Source organism: Peromyscus californicus, unplaced genomic scaffold (assembly GCF_007827085.1).
Source record: "Peromyscus californicus insignis strain IS unplaced genomic scaffold, ASM782708v3 Scaffold_6__1_contigs__length_162567912, whole genome shotgun sequence".
Taxonomy (NCBI): domain Eukaryota; kingdom Metazoa; phylum Chordata; class Mammalia; order Rodentia; family Cricetidae; genus Peromyscus; species Peromyscus californicus.
The window spans coordinates 83,660,928-83,681,045 of NW_026294584.1; the positions used below are offsets into that span (position 1 = coordinate 83,660,928).

Here is a 20,118-nt window from a genome sequence, read left to right on the forward strand (position 1 = left end):
AGACACCATGACCATAGAATTTTCACAAAGAAAACATTTAATTGAGTTGGTAACTTACAATTTCAGAGGTTCAGTCCATTATCATTATGATGAGGAGCATGGCTGTGTGGAGGCAGACATGGTGCTGGCTACATCTTGACCAGAGTGCAGCAGGAATTTGACTGACTGATTGTCACACTGAGTGGAGCTTGAGAAAAAGACCTCAAAGCACCCCTCCACAGTGACAGATTTTCTCCAACATGACCATACCTACTGTGAAAACCACACCTCCTAATAGTGCCACTCCCTTTGTGGGATATTTTCTTTTAAACCACCGCAACAGTATTAGCTTACAGAGGCATAAGTAGGAGCAACAACTGGGAACTTTGCCCTCTCATATTAGCTTCCACAAGGTGTTTATATTGTCAGACACACACACACACACACACACACACACACACACACACACACACACACACATATATATGTGAAAGGAATATTTGTGGTGTCTCTGTCCCACCAGCTAGCTCCCAAATCACAACATGTAGACTTAATATTTATTATGAAAGCTTAACTGATAGTTTAAGCTTGTTATTAGCTATCTATTATAACTTAAATTAACCCATTTCTATTCATCTCTGTGCTGCCCCAAAGCTGGTTTACCTTGTCCACATACTGTCCATCTTGATTTTCTGCTTCTTCTCTGCCTACTTTCATCTCTGCCTCTCTTCTTCCCAGAACCAACTCTGGCTGGAAATCCTGCCTAGCTATTGGACGCTCAGCTACTTATTGAACCAACCAGAGTGACACATTTTCACAGTGTACAAAGAGATGATTCCACAACAAATATTATTTTTATTAAAATCATTTTTCTTTTTTATAGTTCTTTTTTTTATTTTGCAATACAATTCAGTTCTACATATCAGCCACGGATTCCCTTGTTCTCCCCCATCCAGCCCCCCTCACCTTCCCCCCCACACCCCCTATTCCTACTTCCTCCAGGGCAAAGCCTCCCCTGAGGACTGAGATCAACCTGGTAGACTCAGTCCAGGCAGGTCCAGTCCCCTCCTCCCAGGCCGAGCCAAGAGACCCTGCATAAGCCCCAGGTTTCAAACAGCCAACTCATGCAATGAGCACAGGACCCAGTCCCACTGCCTGTATGCCTCCCAAACAGATCAAGCCAATCAACTGTCTCACCCATTCAGAGGGCCTGATCCAGTTGGGGACCCCTCAGCCATTGGTTCATAGGTTGGATAAAGCACAGGGACAAATAGCCAAACGAATAAAATAATTTTTCTACACAATACACTCTGACTGTGGTTTCCCCTCCTCTATCTTCTTCCTTATCATCCTCATCTCCAAATCAACAGTTTCCATTTTTTGTGATTTAGCATACAAATAGACAAATAAGAAAGTAATCAAACCAGAATAAAACAAAACAGAGGGCGAAATATGAAAAACACGTATACATACTGAGACATACACATATGCATATATTCAAAACTCATAACAAATAATCAGAAAGCATAGTATATGAACAGAAGACCAGTAAGGTTAAAAATGCCCAAACAAAGCATTATGAATAAAACATCTCCAAAATTACCTTTGAGTTCATTTTGCATTAGCCATCTACTGCTGGGCATGAGACCTATCCTCACATTGTAGTTTTTATACCCAGAAAGATTGAATTTTTCTTTGTGAGGAGTTGTCATTTGGAGACAGCTTCTAAGTTATGGATGGGGGCACATGTTTAGTTCCTCTATGTGTGAGGGATGTTCTGATGCAATATCCTCAGACTCCTGGCTGTTGATCTAGGGAGTAAATTCTGTTTCAGGTGTAGTGCCACTGACTCTGGCTATGAAACCAGGTTACCAATTTTATTACTTATAGATTAGAAGCTTAGAATCTCTCCTTAGATGTTGTTGCTTCCAGGATAGTCCTAGAAAGTGATGTTGATTCTGTCTCCCAGAGCTCCAGACAGGGGAGATGGAGACTAGGTCACCTGGATTCCACATCTTAACTTGCTAAACTCTCCTACCTGATAATCAGAGCAGGAAGAATCCTGTTGCTGAGCGAGGTCACTGTTGTCTCTGTTGTGTTCTGGCTAGAAATGAGACCTGCACATAGTGTGATCAAGCTGCTAAGAAGTCTTCAGGGCAATGTGTGGTGCCATGGGTATGTGCAAATCAGTAGGAGCTTCTGTGGGCAGAGCTCTGACACTGTCTATTCTCATCTCTGTGATTCAGCCCAGTCCAGGAGTCCTACAGACCCCAAGAAAAGCAACAGCAACACATATCATTGAACATGTTCTTGTCTGTGGCCCAAAGAATGTCAATGTGCAATTTTTCAAGTAGAGTAGTGTAGAATATTCAACACTCTTGTTCCTGTGCATGCTGACTGTCCTTCAAATATAATCACAAAAATTTGATAAAACTGTATTTACTTCTTTCATTGATAGGCATGGGTTTATTAATTACGGAATTCCATACTCTTAGATCACAATCAGGGCTATATTTGGGATGTATATCAAAATTGGTTTAAATAATGAGGAATTATCAATAATGAGAAAGGGACAGATCTGTTATCCAGTTCACCCTGATTCTGCAATTATCAAAGCTCTTCCCAATTAGTTCTGTCAAAGATTTCTGAGGTCAGGAACTTTTTCCACTTCCCATAAAAATGGTATGAGCTTGCAATTACGCATACCTAACCCAGGTGTTCCTTAAATGCCTCAGGTTATTGCTCCTGCTCTCTTTTCCCTCTTGACATAGGCTTACTCTTCAGAAACAGGTGCTCATTTTAGTATCGAATATGCTCCTTGTCATATTCTACCATCACCCAATCTGTTCAAGGGAATACAGTTTTCAATGATATGGACACTTTGAGTATATCATCATCCTGGAAGAGTACTCTCAAAATTATGTTCATTTTCATACTCGAGGAGAGAGGCAGCCTATCAAATGAAAGCCCATACAACCACATCACCCATGGAGCAAAACCCAAGATGGGTGACTCCTTTTTAATATTCTCTAAGATGATATACATGGAGTATGCTCAGATAAAACTCTGTCCATTACAGTGGCTTTCTTTGGCCTAGTAGTAATTCATCCTTCCATGAGATCTAAATCAGAAACCTTAGTTTCATCCAACCATAATTTTAAATCTCAATATTGAAGTTTTCCTACCAGTTGGTTCACAGAATATCCTCCTTTGTAATTGTTTTGTCCTCCTGACTGAATTCTGTATTACATTTCCAGGTGCTCTAGGAGAGCAGGCACTGCAGCGTCTGCCTGAGAGTAGACACTGTCTAAAGAAGCACCAGGTATTTGTGCATGGCTGTGACAAACACCTGATGAAAGATGAAAAATGACATATTTACTTTGTATCAAGTTTTCAGGATTCCAGTTGATAATATGAAAAGGCATTTTGTGGCTACTCAGTGACATAGACAGTACAATGAAAGCAGAAAACAGGAGCAGAAGAGGCTGTAGACAATACACTTCCAAGAATCCATCTGCGGTGAACTGCTCCATTTACCTAGTACACATGCACAAGTTTCCCAAACCTCCAAAAATACTGTGAACAGTTGGGGAGCAATTATTCAACAGGAGATCCATAAGGGACATTTCAGTTTCAAACCAGGCATTTTACAAAACAGGGACTCCAATTCTGATTATAATGCTGTATAAGAAAACAGCTATTATGAATCTCTATAGAGTTTTTATTGCTATATGACTCCCAAGTAATGTCACATTTGAAATGACTTAAATGTTAAAAAAATATCAAGGGAATTTTATTCAAATCTGTGCTGTTGGGACTAAAAAAGAAAGTGACTTAGGGTCAGAGAAGCCTATATGAGCTGCTGTACCCTAACTGTACCCTAACAGTGATTTCACAGCCTTGCTGCATTTGAGAAAAAAAAATAGCAGGTGGAAGCAACAAGAGTGACATCTGGAGACTGCTTCACGATTCAGCAGTTTGTCATTGTATCCCTATGGGAGTGGTGCTCCAGTACTGTTGACACTAGTAAGTAGCAACATCTTCATGCTTTAGGCTGCTAATAGTGAGAGTGAAATCTGTAACAGATCCATTGCCACTGAACCTTGAACAAACACATTTCAAACCGAATGCAAAGTATATTAGGAGTGTAGGAACTTTCCATGCTTTCTTCTGATACTAGGCTAGCAAATAACCAATGCTCTCAGTCACTCTGCATGTAATGGTGACTGTTTTCAAGAGATGCAGACAAGAGTATGGAGATTTGATCATCTGGAAGTCACATATCATGACTGTGATTGGAAACATCCAACCAATATACATGGCTAATCATGGTAGAAAAGAATTCTCTGAAGTTCCAGGTAACACTGATTATAAAAGGCCAAATGAATACCCATAGTCATCCTTCCTTACTTGATCCAGAATGGCAGAACCACCAGAAGCTGAGAGGGAGACTTCATATTTCTGCTGTGACCTGACAATAGCTGACTCCTGGACAGGGTGTGACCAGATCAGTAAGAAGTTCTGAGTTAACACACTGGACACATGCGCATAAGCAGAGGCTGGGCAGAGCTGAGCAAAGCTGCAAGCCTGCTTTATTGTAGGAACTCAGCTGGGTGGTGTTCAGATGTCTCAACCCAGTACAGAATATTGCACATTTTGCTGTAGACTATCTCTGTAGGTAGAGGATTTTATTACAAAAGATTTTTTTTTACAATTTTCAAGATTTCATTGGGTATAAGATCAGGCAAAAAGTCCATTTCTGCATTGTATTAGGTTCAGCTAAACTGCCATTGTTCCAACAAGCCGCAGCAAACGTTAGAGTGTGGCTTCAATTCTTGTTACACTCAAAAATTTCTTTACTTAAAACATTTCTATAAGGAGTTGTTTCATTTAAATAATTATTAGAAAACGCTCATCACAAATACAAATAGATGTAAAATCAGTTTATGATGACCTATCAGCACTGGTAGTTTGTATATTTACTAAATATTTTGGTGTCAATATACCTAAATAACACGGCCCTTTTCAAAAAAGTATTTTATTACATGAGCCTAGAGACATGGCCCAGCAGTTAAGAGAACTTGCTAATCTTGCATGGGATCACGGTAGGATTTCCAGCACACACATGGTAAAATAATCATCTGTAATTCTAGCTCAGGTAGATCTATCCCCTTCTTCTGGCCTCTATAGACACCAGGCCACATTTGTGGTATGCATAAATATGTTCAGAAAAAACATCCATATACAGAATAAAAATATGAATCTTTTAAAAGCATTTTATTATAAGTGTGTGTGTGTGTGTGTGTGTGTGTGTGTGTGTGTGTGTGAAATCCAGCACAGTTGTGCAGTTCAGAGGACAACATTAGGAAGTCAGTTTTTCACTCTACTATAAAGTCACAGGTATTGAACTTAGCTTCTGAAGGCAGGTAGCAAGTGCCTTTACCAACTGGGTCATTTTAATCTCCCTGAAGTGCTTTTAAGGGCATGTCTCCTGTAGTTCCATCATGGCAGAACCTATAATATTTATTTTTATTCAACCACTTAAATGCTTCACTGCATTTAAGGTTTGGAGGTTTTTTTGTTTGTTTGTTTGTTTTTTTAACTCAAGCCATCATATCATCTCTTAATATTGATATTTAGTAATATTTCCTTCTGTTGTTCATTGTGTCGGGTGAGCAATGATCCTTGTGACTTCAATAAAAATCTTTTCTTCAAGGCTGGAGAGATGGTCATCAGTTAGAGTGCTGGCCATTCTTCCAGAGGTCATGAGTTCAGTCACCAACAACCACATGACCACTCACAATGATTTTTAACTCCAGTGCAAGGAGATCCAGCACCCTTTTCTGCCTTCCCAGGGCACTGAATGAATGTGATACATAGACATACATATGAGCAAAACAACAATAGTCATAAAATGAAATAATACAAAAATATTATTCTCCCTCCAACTTTAGAACATGGAATAATTAACTATAAACCTGTGATTAACACTAGGACTCCCATGACCAATTATTTCCAACTAAAAGAGGAATATGATCTCATTGTGCTTTACCTCAGTTTTCCTTTATGCTGTATCCATTTCTATAGGTTCATGTGTAATTTATCTTGACCTTGGCTTAGTGGAGAGCAGAGAAGTAGGGAGGCCATATACATTATACAGTTAAGCAAACCCTCGCTTCTTGACTGGGAAGGCTTCTACTTAATGTATGATCTTGCTGTGCATTCATCATTATATGTTTACTACTAAGAAGATGCATCATGTTCGTCAGTCTCCAGACTGGCTTTCTTCTTCTTCTTCTTCTTCTTCTTCTTCTTCTTCTTCTTCTTCTTCTTCTTCTTCTTCTTCTTCTTCTTCTTCTTCTTCTTCTGCTTCTTCTTATTATTATTATCATTATGAAGAGATTTTCTATTCATTTTACATACCAACCAGGCTGAGTTCCAGGAGTCCAATTGATGATAGCGAGAATGGATTCTATGAGCAAGGGACATAGAGATCATGATGGGAAAATGTACAGAGACAACCAGGCAAACTAGTGGAACGACATGAACTGTGGACCAATAGCCGAGGAGCCACAATGGTTACTGGACTAGACCCTCTGGATAGGCGAGAGAGTTGTTTAGCTTGAACTGTTTAGGGGCCCCCAGCAGTGGGATCAGGACCCATCTCTGGTGCACCAGCCAGCTTTTTGGAGGCTAGTGCCTATTTTGGGACACTTTGTCCAACCTCTCTTTCTTTACTCCTATAGAAATTTTTAATTTAAATTGTCAAGTTAATACCCATATAGATGAAAAAACAGCATGGGTGCTTATTAAAATCAATTGTGTTAGTCAGGGTTCTCCAGTGTATTAGAATAGCCAGTGTGAATATATATGAACAGGAGATTTAGTGCTGTTGGGATGCTTTAGTAGACAAGTGCTTAGTACAAACTAATATCTGGATATACTGAGTTTTGTATCCAGGGCATAGTGAGAGAAAAAAAAAGTCTCTCAAATTTTGATCGTGTGTGTACTGTGAAACAAGTAGACACAATTCACACTCATCACAGACATGAAGAAGGAGAATGAAGAGGAAGAGAAGAAGAAGAGGAGGAGGAGGAGGAGGAGGACGAGGGGGGAAGGAAGAGGAGGAGGTAGGTAGGAGGAAGGAGGAGGAGGAGGAAGAAGAACAAGAAGTGGAGGAGGGGGAAGAAGAGGAGGAAAAAGAGAAATTGGAGGAGGAGAAGGTAGTAGTAGCAGCATCACTAGTAGTAAAAGAGGAAGAAAAATATTAACAAACTAACAGTTTTATTATATTGGGTAAAACAGTGTGGGTCCATAGAATGTCTGTCTTCACAGTGCAGAAGCAGAAAATACAGTAGTTGCTCTGTCCTTGAAGCTGGGTCTTAGTAGTCCCCTTCTGATACTGAAGGCTTTAATGTTTCCTAGAGAAGAAGTAGATTTTAACTCACTTTGGAGATCCAAAGATTCAGGATTCTGATGTCAGTAACATATGGCTATAGCAGTGGCCTGGGCAGAGGGAGCAATCAGGTATATGTACTCAGCATTAAGACAAGATCAATGTAGATAAAGAACTCCACAGCCAGATTCAAAAGCAAGCAGGATAGCAGGCAAAAGATTTTTTGACAGGATTCATTATCTACTGAAAACCACGAGAATGTGCCTCTATGATGTTGGGTGAGTTTTTCCACTTCAGCAAGCCTAAAAAAGATAATCCCTTACAATCCTAACTACATATCCATGCTATCTGTAAATATCTCACAGGTGTACAGATCTTTGTCTAATTGTCTACTGCAGGTCCTATCAAGTTACCAATCACTAGTAACCATCAATTCTGGTAAAAATCCAGCACAGAGATCCAACCTGAAGAACTTAGTGTCTTTGTGACAGCAGAATCAGGGATCCATTGCTAAGGCTAATACAACCTGGGCCTACTCCCTGCCATCTGGTCTGTTTGACTACTTCAGAGGCAGTTGAGTATAGGACAGATTTCACTCTCTTCTTTAGGAGGCAGGAGAGTTACTAAAAATCACTGTCAGCAGTGTACAGAGCCACTCCCATGGTGCTCCCCCTTGGGGGAAAAAGCTCTTACCCAGGTAATGAATCAGGGAGTCTTTGCCTCAACAGCTTCTTCTTCTGCTCAACCATGGTTCTTCCTTCCTGTGTCAAGTTCATGGTGCTGAGTGATTTTGTGACTGGCTGACTAAATATTAAGCTAGTACTAAGAAACTGAGCCTGTCTAAGATTTCTGCACTATTTATTAAGAAACACAGTAGGAAGGTACACAAATCTCAAGACTACTGATTATTATGCAGTAGGTATTTTAGAGTATCTTAAGAAGTAGTTGGATTTTATTATAAGGTAACTATGCTCACTAATGTACCATGGACACATATTTTCTCAGGAAGGTATAATCCAGAAACAAAATTATTTATTACTTAATCCACTCTAGGGGCCATTGCTAAAGGGAAGTTGAATGTTTGTGGATTTCCCTTCATATTTGCATCTAATATTATGGAGGTGTGGTAGGAATTCAGTTTCTAAATGCTCTGCAAAATAATGATTTGTGTGTTTTGGGTTGAGGGGAATTGTCAACCTCCTTTTACTATCTACTGAAATTGTCCTGAATAAAGCTTCCCCTAGATACTGGGGCTATTATGTGAGAATGCAGAACTGTCTTCCAAGTGTCAGTGACTAAACAGAAGCACAGATGCAGCTGATAGATATCAGCAGAAAGAGAGGGAAATGAAGAGGCAGAAAAACCAGCATTCTTATTAATCCAGCCAAAAGTGGAAATGTGATACCTCTGATGGGGAATGTGTCCTGAATCTTGAAGAAGCTGCTTTATAACTAGGCATTTGTTCACACCCATCACTCAAGTCCAGATTCCTGGAAAGTCAGCAAGGTTAGGCCTAGGCTGCCACACTGTCTGGCCTTTCACAGTTATGTTTCTAAGAAACCCCAATGTTCCAAACCTCAGGACAGGAGAACTGAATACTGAACTGATTCTATTTCTCCTGCTGATAATTAAGAATGAATGGCCAAAACAAAGTTTGATTGTGAGATGCATGATACACAAATGTTGTATGATACACAAAGATTTCTGCATCTAGGTTGCTTGTAGACTGAGACACACAAGTAGACAGTGAGGCTGATGCCTGAATCAGGATGTCTCTAGTTTCTGTTCAAGAGAGGAAGGTAAAAATATCATTTGTAATACATAGCAGAGCCATGTATTGAGTAGCAGTGTTTTCGGTTACAGTGTTCAAGTCTGTCATTACTAGTAAATCCTTCATGCTGAGTAATTGTGGGACATAGTAAGAAAAGGCAGTAAACTGACCATATATGGAGGATCCCAAACAAAGAAAAAGCTGCAGCTCATGCAGTGTGTGTGTATAACAGTACCTCGATCTTCAGATAGAGTCAGAAATCCAAGTGACACATGTAGTTAGGATGAAGGTGTTAGGTGTATCAATGTGTATTCCTTATTTTGTACTTTAGTAAACATAGTTAAGGCTCTTAAGTCTTTTTTTAATTCTTAAAAAATGATCCAGATAACAAACTATCTTTTAATTTAATGTAATGACTATAGCAAATGAACACAATCTCTTGACGAAAGATACATACTATTTTTTAAACAATAGGAACTATTTCAGTGAGTTAAAGATTTAATAGTCCCTCCTCTGTTGTATCCTGACAGAAGGATATTCTTCTATACTACCCACAATATATCTTTGAAATATATAATTCAAAATAGATCTTATGTATAGTAGAGATTTTCAAATAACCTCCAAAATATTATTTATAATTTTTAAAAAGAAATGCATTCTCTGAAGGTATATGTGTGGTCTTACTTCAGGTATCTGGGGACACAGGACTTGTGCTCAGTTACTGAGATGAGCAAGTCTTGCAGCTGTGCCCACCCTAACTGGTTCCCAGTGATTTGCATGCACTCACTGCACAGCCTTGAGGACTTCTTCATATACCAGTCACACCCTGTACAGTTGTCATTGCAGTCAGGACTCAGTATGGACATGAGGGCCCCTGCTCAGCTCCTCTGGATCCTGCTGCTCTGGCTTCCAGGTAAAAAAGGACTGAAATAGAAATTTTACTGTTACACTGTGATTAGTGTTGATTGGCATTTTGGGGCAGTCTTTTCCTATCGTGCTTAACTATGTTCAAATTTATTATATCTCCACTCCTAGGTGCCAGATGTGACATCCAAATGACCCAGTCTCCAACCTCCCTGTCTGCCTCTCTGGGAGACAGAGTCACTATCACTTGCCGGGCTAGTCAGGATATAGGCTATGCTTTAAACTGGTTCCAGCAGAAACCAGGAAAAGCTCCTAAGCTTCTGATTTATAATGCACATAGCTTGGAAGATGGGGTCCCATCGAGGTTCAGTGGCAGTGGGTCTGGGACAGATTATTCTCTCACCATCAGCAGCTTGGAGTCTGAAGATATTGCAACTTATTACTGTCTACAATATAATCAGCTTCCTCCCACAGTGATACAAGTCATAACATAAACCTCATGGAAGCAGAAGTGAGAGGCTGGCTGCCCCAGATCCTCCTCATGAGTCACCCTCTGAAACTTTATCAGATTGTCACAGAATTTTATAAGCCAATAGAGAGTCATTTGATTTTTGTGAACTAATGTTTTGTAATTTTATTGAACTAAAGAGAGGCTAAATGGTCCTCTCTGTACCATCCCTGTCTTTCTTCCTCTTCATCTCCAGCACTTAAGAGTATCTATTCGTGAGTACATACCATGTTTGTCTTGAGGGATCTGGATGCAGAGATCCATGGCTAGGTCCCGGGTGGATCTCTGGGAGTCCAATTAGCGAGAATGAGGAGGGTTTATATGAGCAAGAATTGCTGAGACCAAGGTTGGATAAAGCACAGGGACAAATAGCCAAATGAATGGAAACACATGAACTATGAACCAATGGCTGAGGGGTCACCAACTGGATTAGGCCCTCTGAATGGGTGAGACAGTTGATTGGCTTGATCTGTTTGGGAGGCATCCAGGCAGTGGGACCGGGTCCTGTGCTCATTGCATGAGTTGGCTGTTTGAAACCTGGGGCCTATGCAGGATTGCTTGGCTCAGCCTCGGAGGAGGGTTCTGGACCTACCTGGACTGAGTCTACCAGGTTGATCTCAGTCTGCGGGGAAGGATTTGCCCTGTAGGAGATGGGAATGTGGGGTGTGCTGGTGGGAAGGTGAGGGGGCCCAGAGTGGGGAGAACAAGGGAATCCGTGGCTGATATGTAGAACTGAATTGTGTTGCAAAATAAAAATAAAAATTAAAAAAAAAAGAGTATCTATGCATTTTCTGTCTTAAGAGAGGACACAGTTATTCCCTGTGAGGGGTCTGAGTTGTATCACAAGATAGGACTCATACATAACAGTGGAAACTACTTTGACCATTCCAACACAGGTTCTTTAAAAACAGAAAATAAGCTTCTAATCTATAGTATTAAAAGGGGAAGAGAAGTTGACAGTAGAGAGGATTCCAGGCTTTCTCACAAAAGAGAGAGCACATGTGTCAGAGAAAGTGAAGACTGTCTAACCCTGATCCTCTCTTGTGTCTCAAAATCCTAGTAGTGGGGTATTGATGGTCTCAGCCTTCTGCAGCACTCCAGTAGATTTCTAATAGTTCCCATGCCCACTGGTCTGCTTACAACTATCAAACAATAGTGAATAACACTCATGACTTTTAATGCCACTGTATGAAGTAGAATATAGATTTGTTTATTTGAAATCATATGGAGTAAATGGTTGTCTTAAACATGCTATTGAATGTGGTATTAATGAACAATTGATATTCTATAGCACAGTTTTAGAAACAGAAGAAAACATCAAAATAAAAGAAATCTATATTCCATTTTGTTGTTTGCTTAAAAATTGTGTGTGTGTGTTGGGGCGTGAGAGTTAGCTCAGTGGATAAGAGCACTGCCTTTCTTCCAGAGGTGATGAGTTCAATTACTAGCAAACACATGGTGGCGCACAACCATCTATAGTGGGATCTGATGCCATCTTCTGGCATAAAGTATCTACAGATAAAGCACTTATTCATAAAATAAATAAATCTTTAAAAAAGATTTTTTTGTGTGAGTAAATTCTATTTCCTGTCTCTTTATAATGCCCCATTCATGTATCTGTCTACCTGTACCTCTATAGTACACACAGACTCAATTCCTGAAGGTTAATACAAGTGAGAACACGTAATACCACTTTACTAGGCTAATAATTTTTTGTTTGTTTGTTTTTTAAGACAGGGTTTCTCTTTGTTGGTCTAGCTGTCCTGAAATTTATTCTGTAGACTAGGTTGCCCTCGAAATCACACAGATCTGCCTGCCGACTTTCTCTCTTGTGCTGTGATTAATGTGATTAAAGGTGTGTGCTACCACTTAGTTGGATTCTGATTTTCTTAGTTACTAAGTTGCATAACTTTCTATATAAATTCTTGACAAGTTAATCAAGTTTAGAGTCTCTTTCAGGAACATTAGCTTCATTACTTTGACATCATGTAAAAATTGGGGAAATGTACATTTGAAAGTAGTTAATAGAGTTGGAGAGAATGCCTAGTTTTAAGGAGCACCTGATGTTCTTGAAAAAAAAAAAACCTAAATTTGATACTCAGCATTCAAATGGTGACCCACAACTATGTTCACCTTCAATTCCCGGGTATCATGCACGCTCTTTTGGCCTCTGAGGGCACCAGACATGTGCACATTGTGCTTACAAACAAACATGCAGCAATAGAACACTCATTCATATAAACATATTTTTTTTAAAAAAGTGGTCGACATTCTGAACACAGATATATTCATTTTTCAATTGTATGACCATAACAGCAATAGAATCACTGTATGAGTCTTTACTTCTTCCCATGTTTCCATCTAAGTGAATATTTGCTATCTCAATTTCTTTGCCATTTTCACAGCTAGAGAGATGTGATAAACATCATGTTAGCACAGAAAAAATTATAAACCTCAAAACAACACAGCTCTTTTTAAAGCTAGTAACCTTCAGACTCTGGGACTTCCAGTACCTATACATGACTAGATAGACAGCCAGCCAGATAGATAGATAGATAGATAGATAGATAGATAGATAGATAGATAGATAGATAGATAGATAATCTCTATCTGTGGTGGTTTGAAAATAAATGGCCCCTGAAGGAAGTGGCACTATTAGGAAATACGTTTTTTTAAGTGGGTGCTGACTTGTTGGAGGAAGTGTGTCACTGTAGAGGCAGGCTTTGAGGTCCCTTTTGCTCAAGTGTCCCTCAGTGTGCCACTAAGACCAGTTCTTGTTGCCTATGAGATAAGATGTAGGACACTTGACTACTTCTCCAGCACCATGTCTGCCCTCATGTCACCATGTCACATCATGATGATTATAGACTAGACCTCTGAAAATGAAAGTCACCTCAAGTAAATGTTTTTCTTTATAAGATTTTCAGTGGTCATGGTGTCTCTTCACAGCAAAAGAACCCTAACTAAGACACTATCTGTCTGTTTATCCAACTATGCATCTGTAAAGCACAGCAAACCATTAATCCATGGAAAAGAGCTAAAGATTTCCTATTCTGTTTTGCTATATGTTGTTACATTATTGAATTTTAAATCACATAAGTATCCTGTTATGAATCCTTAAATTCATTAAGGAGATTAACAAGACTTTTGAGGGAAGGTAAATGTGTAGAGGTTTCTCACTTATGAGATAATTAAAAGTGAAGGCCAGTTAAATTTACCATATCAATGGTTTAGGAAAAGCTTTATTTTATGAAACATTGTGCTAGAGAATTGCATTTACTCTGATATATGACAAAATGATAAGGTGATTGTTTGAGGAAATCATTCTCTGTATTCACCAGATGGAGTGTAATCACTTTTCCATAACATAAGCCATGGAGGAAACAATATGGAAATGGGTAGAATGAAAAACTTAGTGAATTGTGTGTAAGACAGGGGAACAATGTTATATCTCCCCCTTTGAAGGCAAAACTTGACAGAACATAAAGAAGAAAATACTTGAAAAAGCTCAAGATTGAAAGGTCTGGGGGATTTATTAATTAAAACAAAATACTTAGAATAATGAGAAAGACTTTTACATGGCAGAACAATCCCCACAACACAAAATATACCTCTTTCAGTTTTAGCAAATATTTCATGTAGGAATATATGGTACACATTCCATGTCTAGTTTAGATAGTTTAATACATTTTATTTCTTCTCTTATAGATTAAACACTCTGTACCATAAAACCAATTTATAAAAAGTGAATAAGTAAATTATCAATCAGTGTGGGAGCCCGATCTGGGGTTCCTCGTGGCTTTACCCAGCAGGTCCTCATAGAGGATGATTAGGACCACAGGCCTAATCAGGTGTCTGAGATGGTCTGCACTTGGCTGTGCTGGGGGAGGAGGTCTTTTGCTCCACCCCTTGGCAACTCTATAAAAACCCTGGGGCAGAGACAGTCGGGGACCTTTGGAATAGGTTCCAGGCCCTCTCGAGGCTATCCTTTATTTTCTATCTGTTTGTCTCCGCAAGATTCTCCGCAATAAATCCTTCTAATATTTCCTGCTGCTTGCACTCAAGAAAACTCTGGGGAACTGTGGGGGTGGTTGGGTAAACGCCCCACAGAATGGCGCCTGAACAGGGACTAAAGAAAAAAAATAAAAGGGACTAAAGAAAAAAAGGGGGGATTAAAAAAAGGGAGGAATAAGACAAATGAGCAGAGACTAAAGACAAAGTAATAGGGACTAAAGATAAAGGAAAATAATAGTTTTATTACAGAGTTTTTGGCGAAAGTGCTGAGTCAGCCCTGCCCGTGGATAAGGCATGCAGGTGTTATGGAAAATATATATATTTTATATATATTATTGAGAGGCAGGGGTTTTATCCTTGAGAGAAAAGGAAAGCGGACTGGAAGGATGTCCGATGCTGCAGCGAAATTCTCTTCTGTCAAAATTTTCTGTCTTCTATCCCTTTCTCAATTTCTATCTGTGAAAAAGTATAAGGCATAGGGTAGTAATATAGTGTAGAAAAACTTAGAAGTGTAAGATTGTGTAGGAAAACATAAGTAAGGCAACTAGACAGAAAAACTCTACAATTTTCTAACTTTGGGGGCTATGAATGCAAACTGGGAAAAAAATCTTTCTTTGGGCTTTATGGGTAGTAAAAAAGCTCTTCTCTGAGCTTATGGGGAAGAAAAAGTTTCCTATGGAAGCTTTTGACCTGGGAACAGCTGAAATGCTAAGTCCAAGTGGCAGGAGAAAGTGATTTCTCCCTGAGGCAAAACTGGGGGTATAAAAAGTCAAAAAGTTTAAAGTTCAGAAGTTCTGGGAAAAGTTGGTCTTTCTCTCTTGGGGAAAAAAATCTTTCTCTTAAACTATAAAGCTTTCCTTGGAAAACTTGGGGGGAAAAAATCTCTCTAAAAAGCCTTAATCTTTCTCAGACTAAAAGCTCTCAAACTTAAAAACTAAAGCCTTTAACTTTCTCAGAAGGACAAAAATTAGAATCACCTGAAGATATTAGTGTGGGGACCACCTGTGATTAGCTCTAAGGGAAAACAACAAACCTCTTAAGACAGCAAAACCTAAGTTCTTTCAAGCTTTAAAAATTCTTCCTGCAATGCAGGAGGTAGGGACAAGTTCCTAAAAACCTCTTCTAAGCCCTGTCTCTTCAAGCTAGTAAAAGACAGTAGGTCAGAGTACCTTGAGGGGAAACACTGGGGAGAGTGTGGGTAAAGAGCTACAGAGAGCCCAAAAGGGCAGAAAACTTTACCTGAGAAAAGAAAAAAAACCAAGCTTATTAATTACAGCCGAGCTGAGGCATCAAGGGTTTTGTTTGAGTGAGTGTTTCAGAATGAAAAGGTGCTCCTAATCATCCTAATGCAAAGATCCCCTGAAGCATTGTATCCTCTCTTCTGACCAAAAACCCAGAGGTAACAGGCCAGCCTCTCTGAGTTGGGGTGCATTTCGGGAATACTAGGGTTCCTGCAGTTGCAAACTTCCTGGAGTGCAGAGCTGAGGCAGGAAGGTGCAGGACCCAGGGGAAGATTGCTAATGAACAAATGAAACTAAAGCTGGTGGGAACAGCACAGTTGCCGCTTTCCTACAAGTCCCGGGTTTATATGTAGCTAGAGTTTTCCTGCCTGGCCCTCAGTCAGGATAAATCTCTGCCACCCACCAGTCCCACAGCTACTCAGACCCAACCAAATAAACACAGAGACTTATATTGGTTACAAACTGTATGGCCGTGGCAGGCTTCTTGCTAACTGTTCTTACAGCTTAAATTAATCCATTTCTATAAATCTATACCTTGCCACGTGGCTTGTGGCTTACTGGTACTTTACATCTTCCTTGTCCTGACGGCGGCTGGCAGTGTCTCTCCGACTCAGCCTTCCACTTCCCAGTTTTTTCTCCTCCTTGTCCCGCCTATACTTCCTGCCTGGCCACTGACCAATCAGTGATTTATTTATTTATTTGAGAGAGATATTTTAGCATTTTTAAAACATTGATCATTTTCTCCTGGATGTGTAACAGTCTAGGCTTTACCTATTAACCTATCACTCCAATGATCAATAACTTAGCTAACACAATGGCATGGGATTTTGTAGGTAGTATGGTGGTATTTAGAGTCTTGTTAATAGTTTTCAATTTACAATTTTTAAGTGAAAATATATTTGGTGCATGAACAAAAATAAAAACCTAAATATAAATATAAAATATAAAGATCTCACTCAAAAGGAAATTACATATTTCTCATAATTGATACTTGACTGCACTTATCTCAATTTCAACTTCCAGTGGTGACAATGTGATGACACAGACTCCAATTTTCCTGATGTCACCTTCTGAGAGCCAGCCTTCATCTCCATTCAGAGCCACCTAAACAGTAATAGAGACACCTATCTGACATGGCACTTGCAGAGCCCAGGACAATCTCCACAGCTCCTCATATAAGAGATTTCCAAGTGTGCCTCTCGGGGTCCCAGATTCCTGTAGTGGCAGTATATCAGAACTTTATTTTACATAGAAATTCAGCAGGATGGTGCCTGAGTATATTGGAGTTTATTTTTGTTTTCAAGGTACACTTGATCCTTCCACAGAGACACAGACAATAATGTAGCTAGAGTTTTCCTGCCTGACCCACAGTCAGGACAAATCTCTGTCACCTGCCAGTCCCACAGCCGCTCAGACCCAACCAAGTAGACACAGAGACTTATATTGCTTACAAACTGTATGGCCGTGCCAGGCTTCTTGCTAACTGTTCTTATATCTTAAATTAATCCATTTCTATAAGTCTATACCTTGCCACGTGGCTTGTGGCTTACCGGCATCTTCACATGCTGCTTGTCATGGCAGAGGCTGGCAGTGACTCCTTCCCCCTTCCTGTTCTTTCTTTTTTCCTCTCTGTTAGTCCTGCCTATACTTCCTGTCTAGCCACTGGCCAAACAGTGTTTTATTTATTGACCAATCAGAGTAATTTGACATACAGACTATCCCACAGCACAATAACAAAAATATTTTTGCTTGAAATGGCCCAACAGACAAATGTGGACTTTGTTGGATGGGGAGCATGACACATTCTTCATCTGTGTGAGATGCTGCAGAATTTAGGATAAAGCATTTGCAGGTGAAAGCTCAGCCAAGTGAATTGCCACAGCCCTTGTAGAAGCATTACTTCTACAACAGGATGATGACATGTCAGGAAGCCTTTCAGCAAATATGACCAGCTCAGGTAAACGTGAATCAAAGTGAGTTCCAATTCAATATGTTTCCCTTGTTCAAAGCTGCTCAGGATCACAGACAAGTAAGGCTAAATTCCTTCCTTTACTGTTAATATTAGTCTTTTTGTCTCCTTCTAGGTTTTTAAATCCCATTATGACAAATATACAAGTATATATCTACCTCACATTTTTTTCTATTTATATAAAATATATTCCTCTTACCCAAACTTTCATATCATATGTACTTTTTATTTACTCCATGTCTATAACCCTAAGCTGCAGGATGAAAATTCTGAGTGGTCTCTATATATACATATTACATTTCTATAATTAGTGAAGCTAAGATTGTCACTTGGAAATTTAATATTTTAATTCTTTATTTATGTGTATAACCTGATTTGTTTGAACTGCATTTGTGGTGGTATTGTGTTCCCCAAAATATTGTGCACCCTAATAAACTTATCTGGGGTCAGAGACAGAACAGCCACAATATTAAATATAGAGGATAGGCAGTGGTAGTACAAGCCTTTAATCCTAGAATTCCAGAGGCAGAAATCCATCTGTTCAAGGATACAGCCAAGCATGGTGACTCATGCCTTTAATCCCAGAAAGTGAGCCTTTAATCCCAGGGAGTGGTGGTAGAAAGCAGAAAGGTATATAAGGTGTGAGGACCAGAAACTAGAAGCATTTGGCTGGTTAAGCTTTTAGGCTTTGGAGTAGCACAGTTCAGCTGAGAGCCATTGGGATGAGGACACAGAAGCTTCCAGTCTGAGGAAATAAGACCAGCTGAGAAGTTGGCCAGGTGAGGTTAGGTGTGGCTTGTTCTGTCTCTCTGATCTTCCAGTGTTCACCCCAATACCTGGCTCAGGTTTATTTTATTAATAAGAACTTGTAAGATTCTTGCTACACTGCATTAGACAAAGATTTCCTCCAGCTCTCTTCTCTTCATCCAAGCTAATGTAGAAGCACAATTATATTTGAAAGAATACAGTTATTTAAACCTATTTAGGCAACAATGTCCCATTCCTTTAGTTTAAAAACACAAGCTCTGCCCCACTGTTGATTAAAGGACAGGGAATCTCTCCCAAAACAGGTGTATTAACAGTTTATGTATCTCAGTGTTCAAATCATCAGAAAGAAAAATTAAAAGTTTTATTGATTCCTGGACACAGATTCCTTTATTGTACTTGAACACCAAACCATTTCAAATTGCCCAATTCTCATATTGAAATTATTCAGTGTAAGACTATATGGAATCTGTCCAGGTTTGGAGCTTTTTAAGGAGAGGGGAAATGTATCATACCATTCAGAACCAGGTATTCAGTCAGGTCCATGCATTTGCTAACAGGTTGGTAGCTGCATTTTTTCTGTCTGCTATATTCCTGTAGCTCATTCAGGAAAGGATCACAGGCAGGCAAGTGAAGTCCATTGGTGGTATGCTGATCTTTGTGCTAGCATGTTCAGAAGCCACTGCATCCATGAAACAAACACATCCTCAAGAGACTGAAATTGGTGTGTGTGTGTGTGTGTGTGTGTGTGTGTGTGTGTGTGTGTGTGTGTGTAACATGATGGAGAGCTGCTGGCCTAGAGGGCACGTTTCTGGTACTAGAAGTTCAATTCTTTCTTTTATAGAACCCAAGTGCTAGAAACAGCTCTCTTCTCTGTAGGAAGCAGCCACTGAGCCACATGATGCAAGATTCCTTACATGAACAGTGCCACTTCTGGATTGGTTTGTTGGAAGATTGCTTTGAATTTTTAAGGTGTTTCAAAACTATAGCAACAATGCAATGTCCCTGACAATGCTTATGGTTAGTACACTGACATTTGTAGCCATCTCACTCTTCATTGTAACTTCTTGTTAATTGTCATTTAATATCATTCCAACTTTGTATCAACAGTATTAAAATCCCATTGACAGACATTTATACTGACACAATTTCTACTCCAAATGTTTTATTTATTTTGTAATTGACCTGTTTATTGAAGATGTTAGGAGTATGTGGACATGTGTTCATTTTTACTCATTTCTCTCTGGAAGGAGAGTTTAAGAAGATTTTGTTAGTGCTCAGTTGTGTCATTCAGGGTCTTTTTATTGATGAGTAAATACCTGATCAAATGTTACAAACTAAAGCTTCTGCCCTTCCTTTATTCAGGTAATTTTGGCTCACTCAATTAAGGTCCAGAATCAACAAAATCAATATGTATTACAATCTCTAAAATAGTGATATAAGTCTCATTATTGGACACTTGGGGGAATGTTAATAAATAGTCCACCTGTTCTCCCTTCATTCCATTTCTTTCTGGAAAAGAAACATTAACATTAACTTTAGATTTTTAAAACAGTCTAGTATCATATGTAATCAATCAATTTGAGTATCTAAAGTAATTTTGAGTATTAA

The 20,118-nt window shown here is 39.3% G+C and overlaps 1 gene segment (V, D, J or C); it reads left to right on the forward strand.

The window, feature by feature from the left end:
* LOC128099592 (immunoglobulin kappa variable 1D-33-like) overlaps window positions 1–10,504 on the forward strand; it is a 61,717-nt gene extending 51,213 nt beyond the window's left edge. Inside the window, 1 exon segment of the V gene segment in view lies at window positions 10,182–10,504. Within this exon segment, the coding sequence occupies window positions 10,182–10,504 (323 nt within the window).
* Window positions 10,505–20,118: the final 9,614 nt, after the last annotated feature.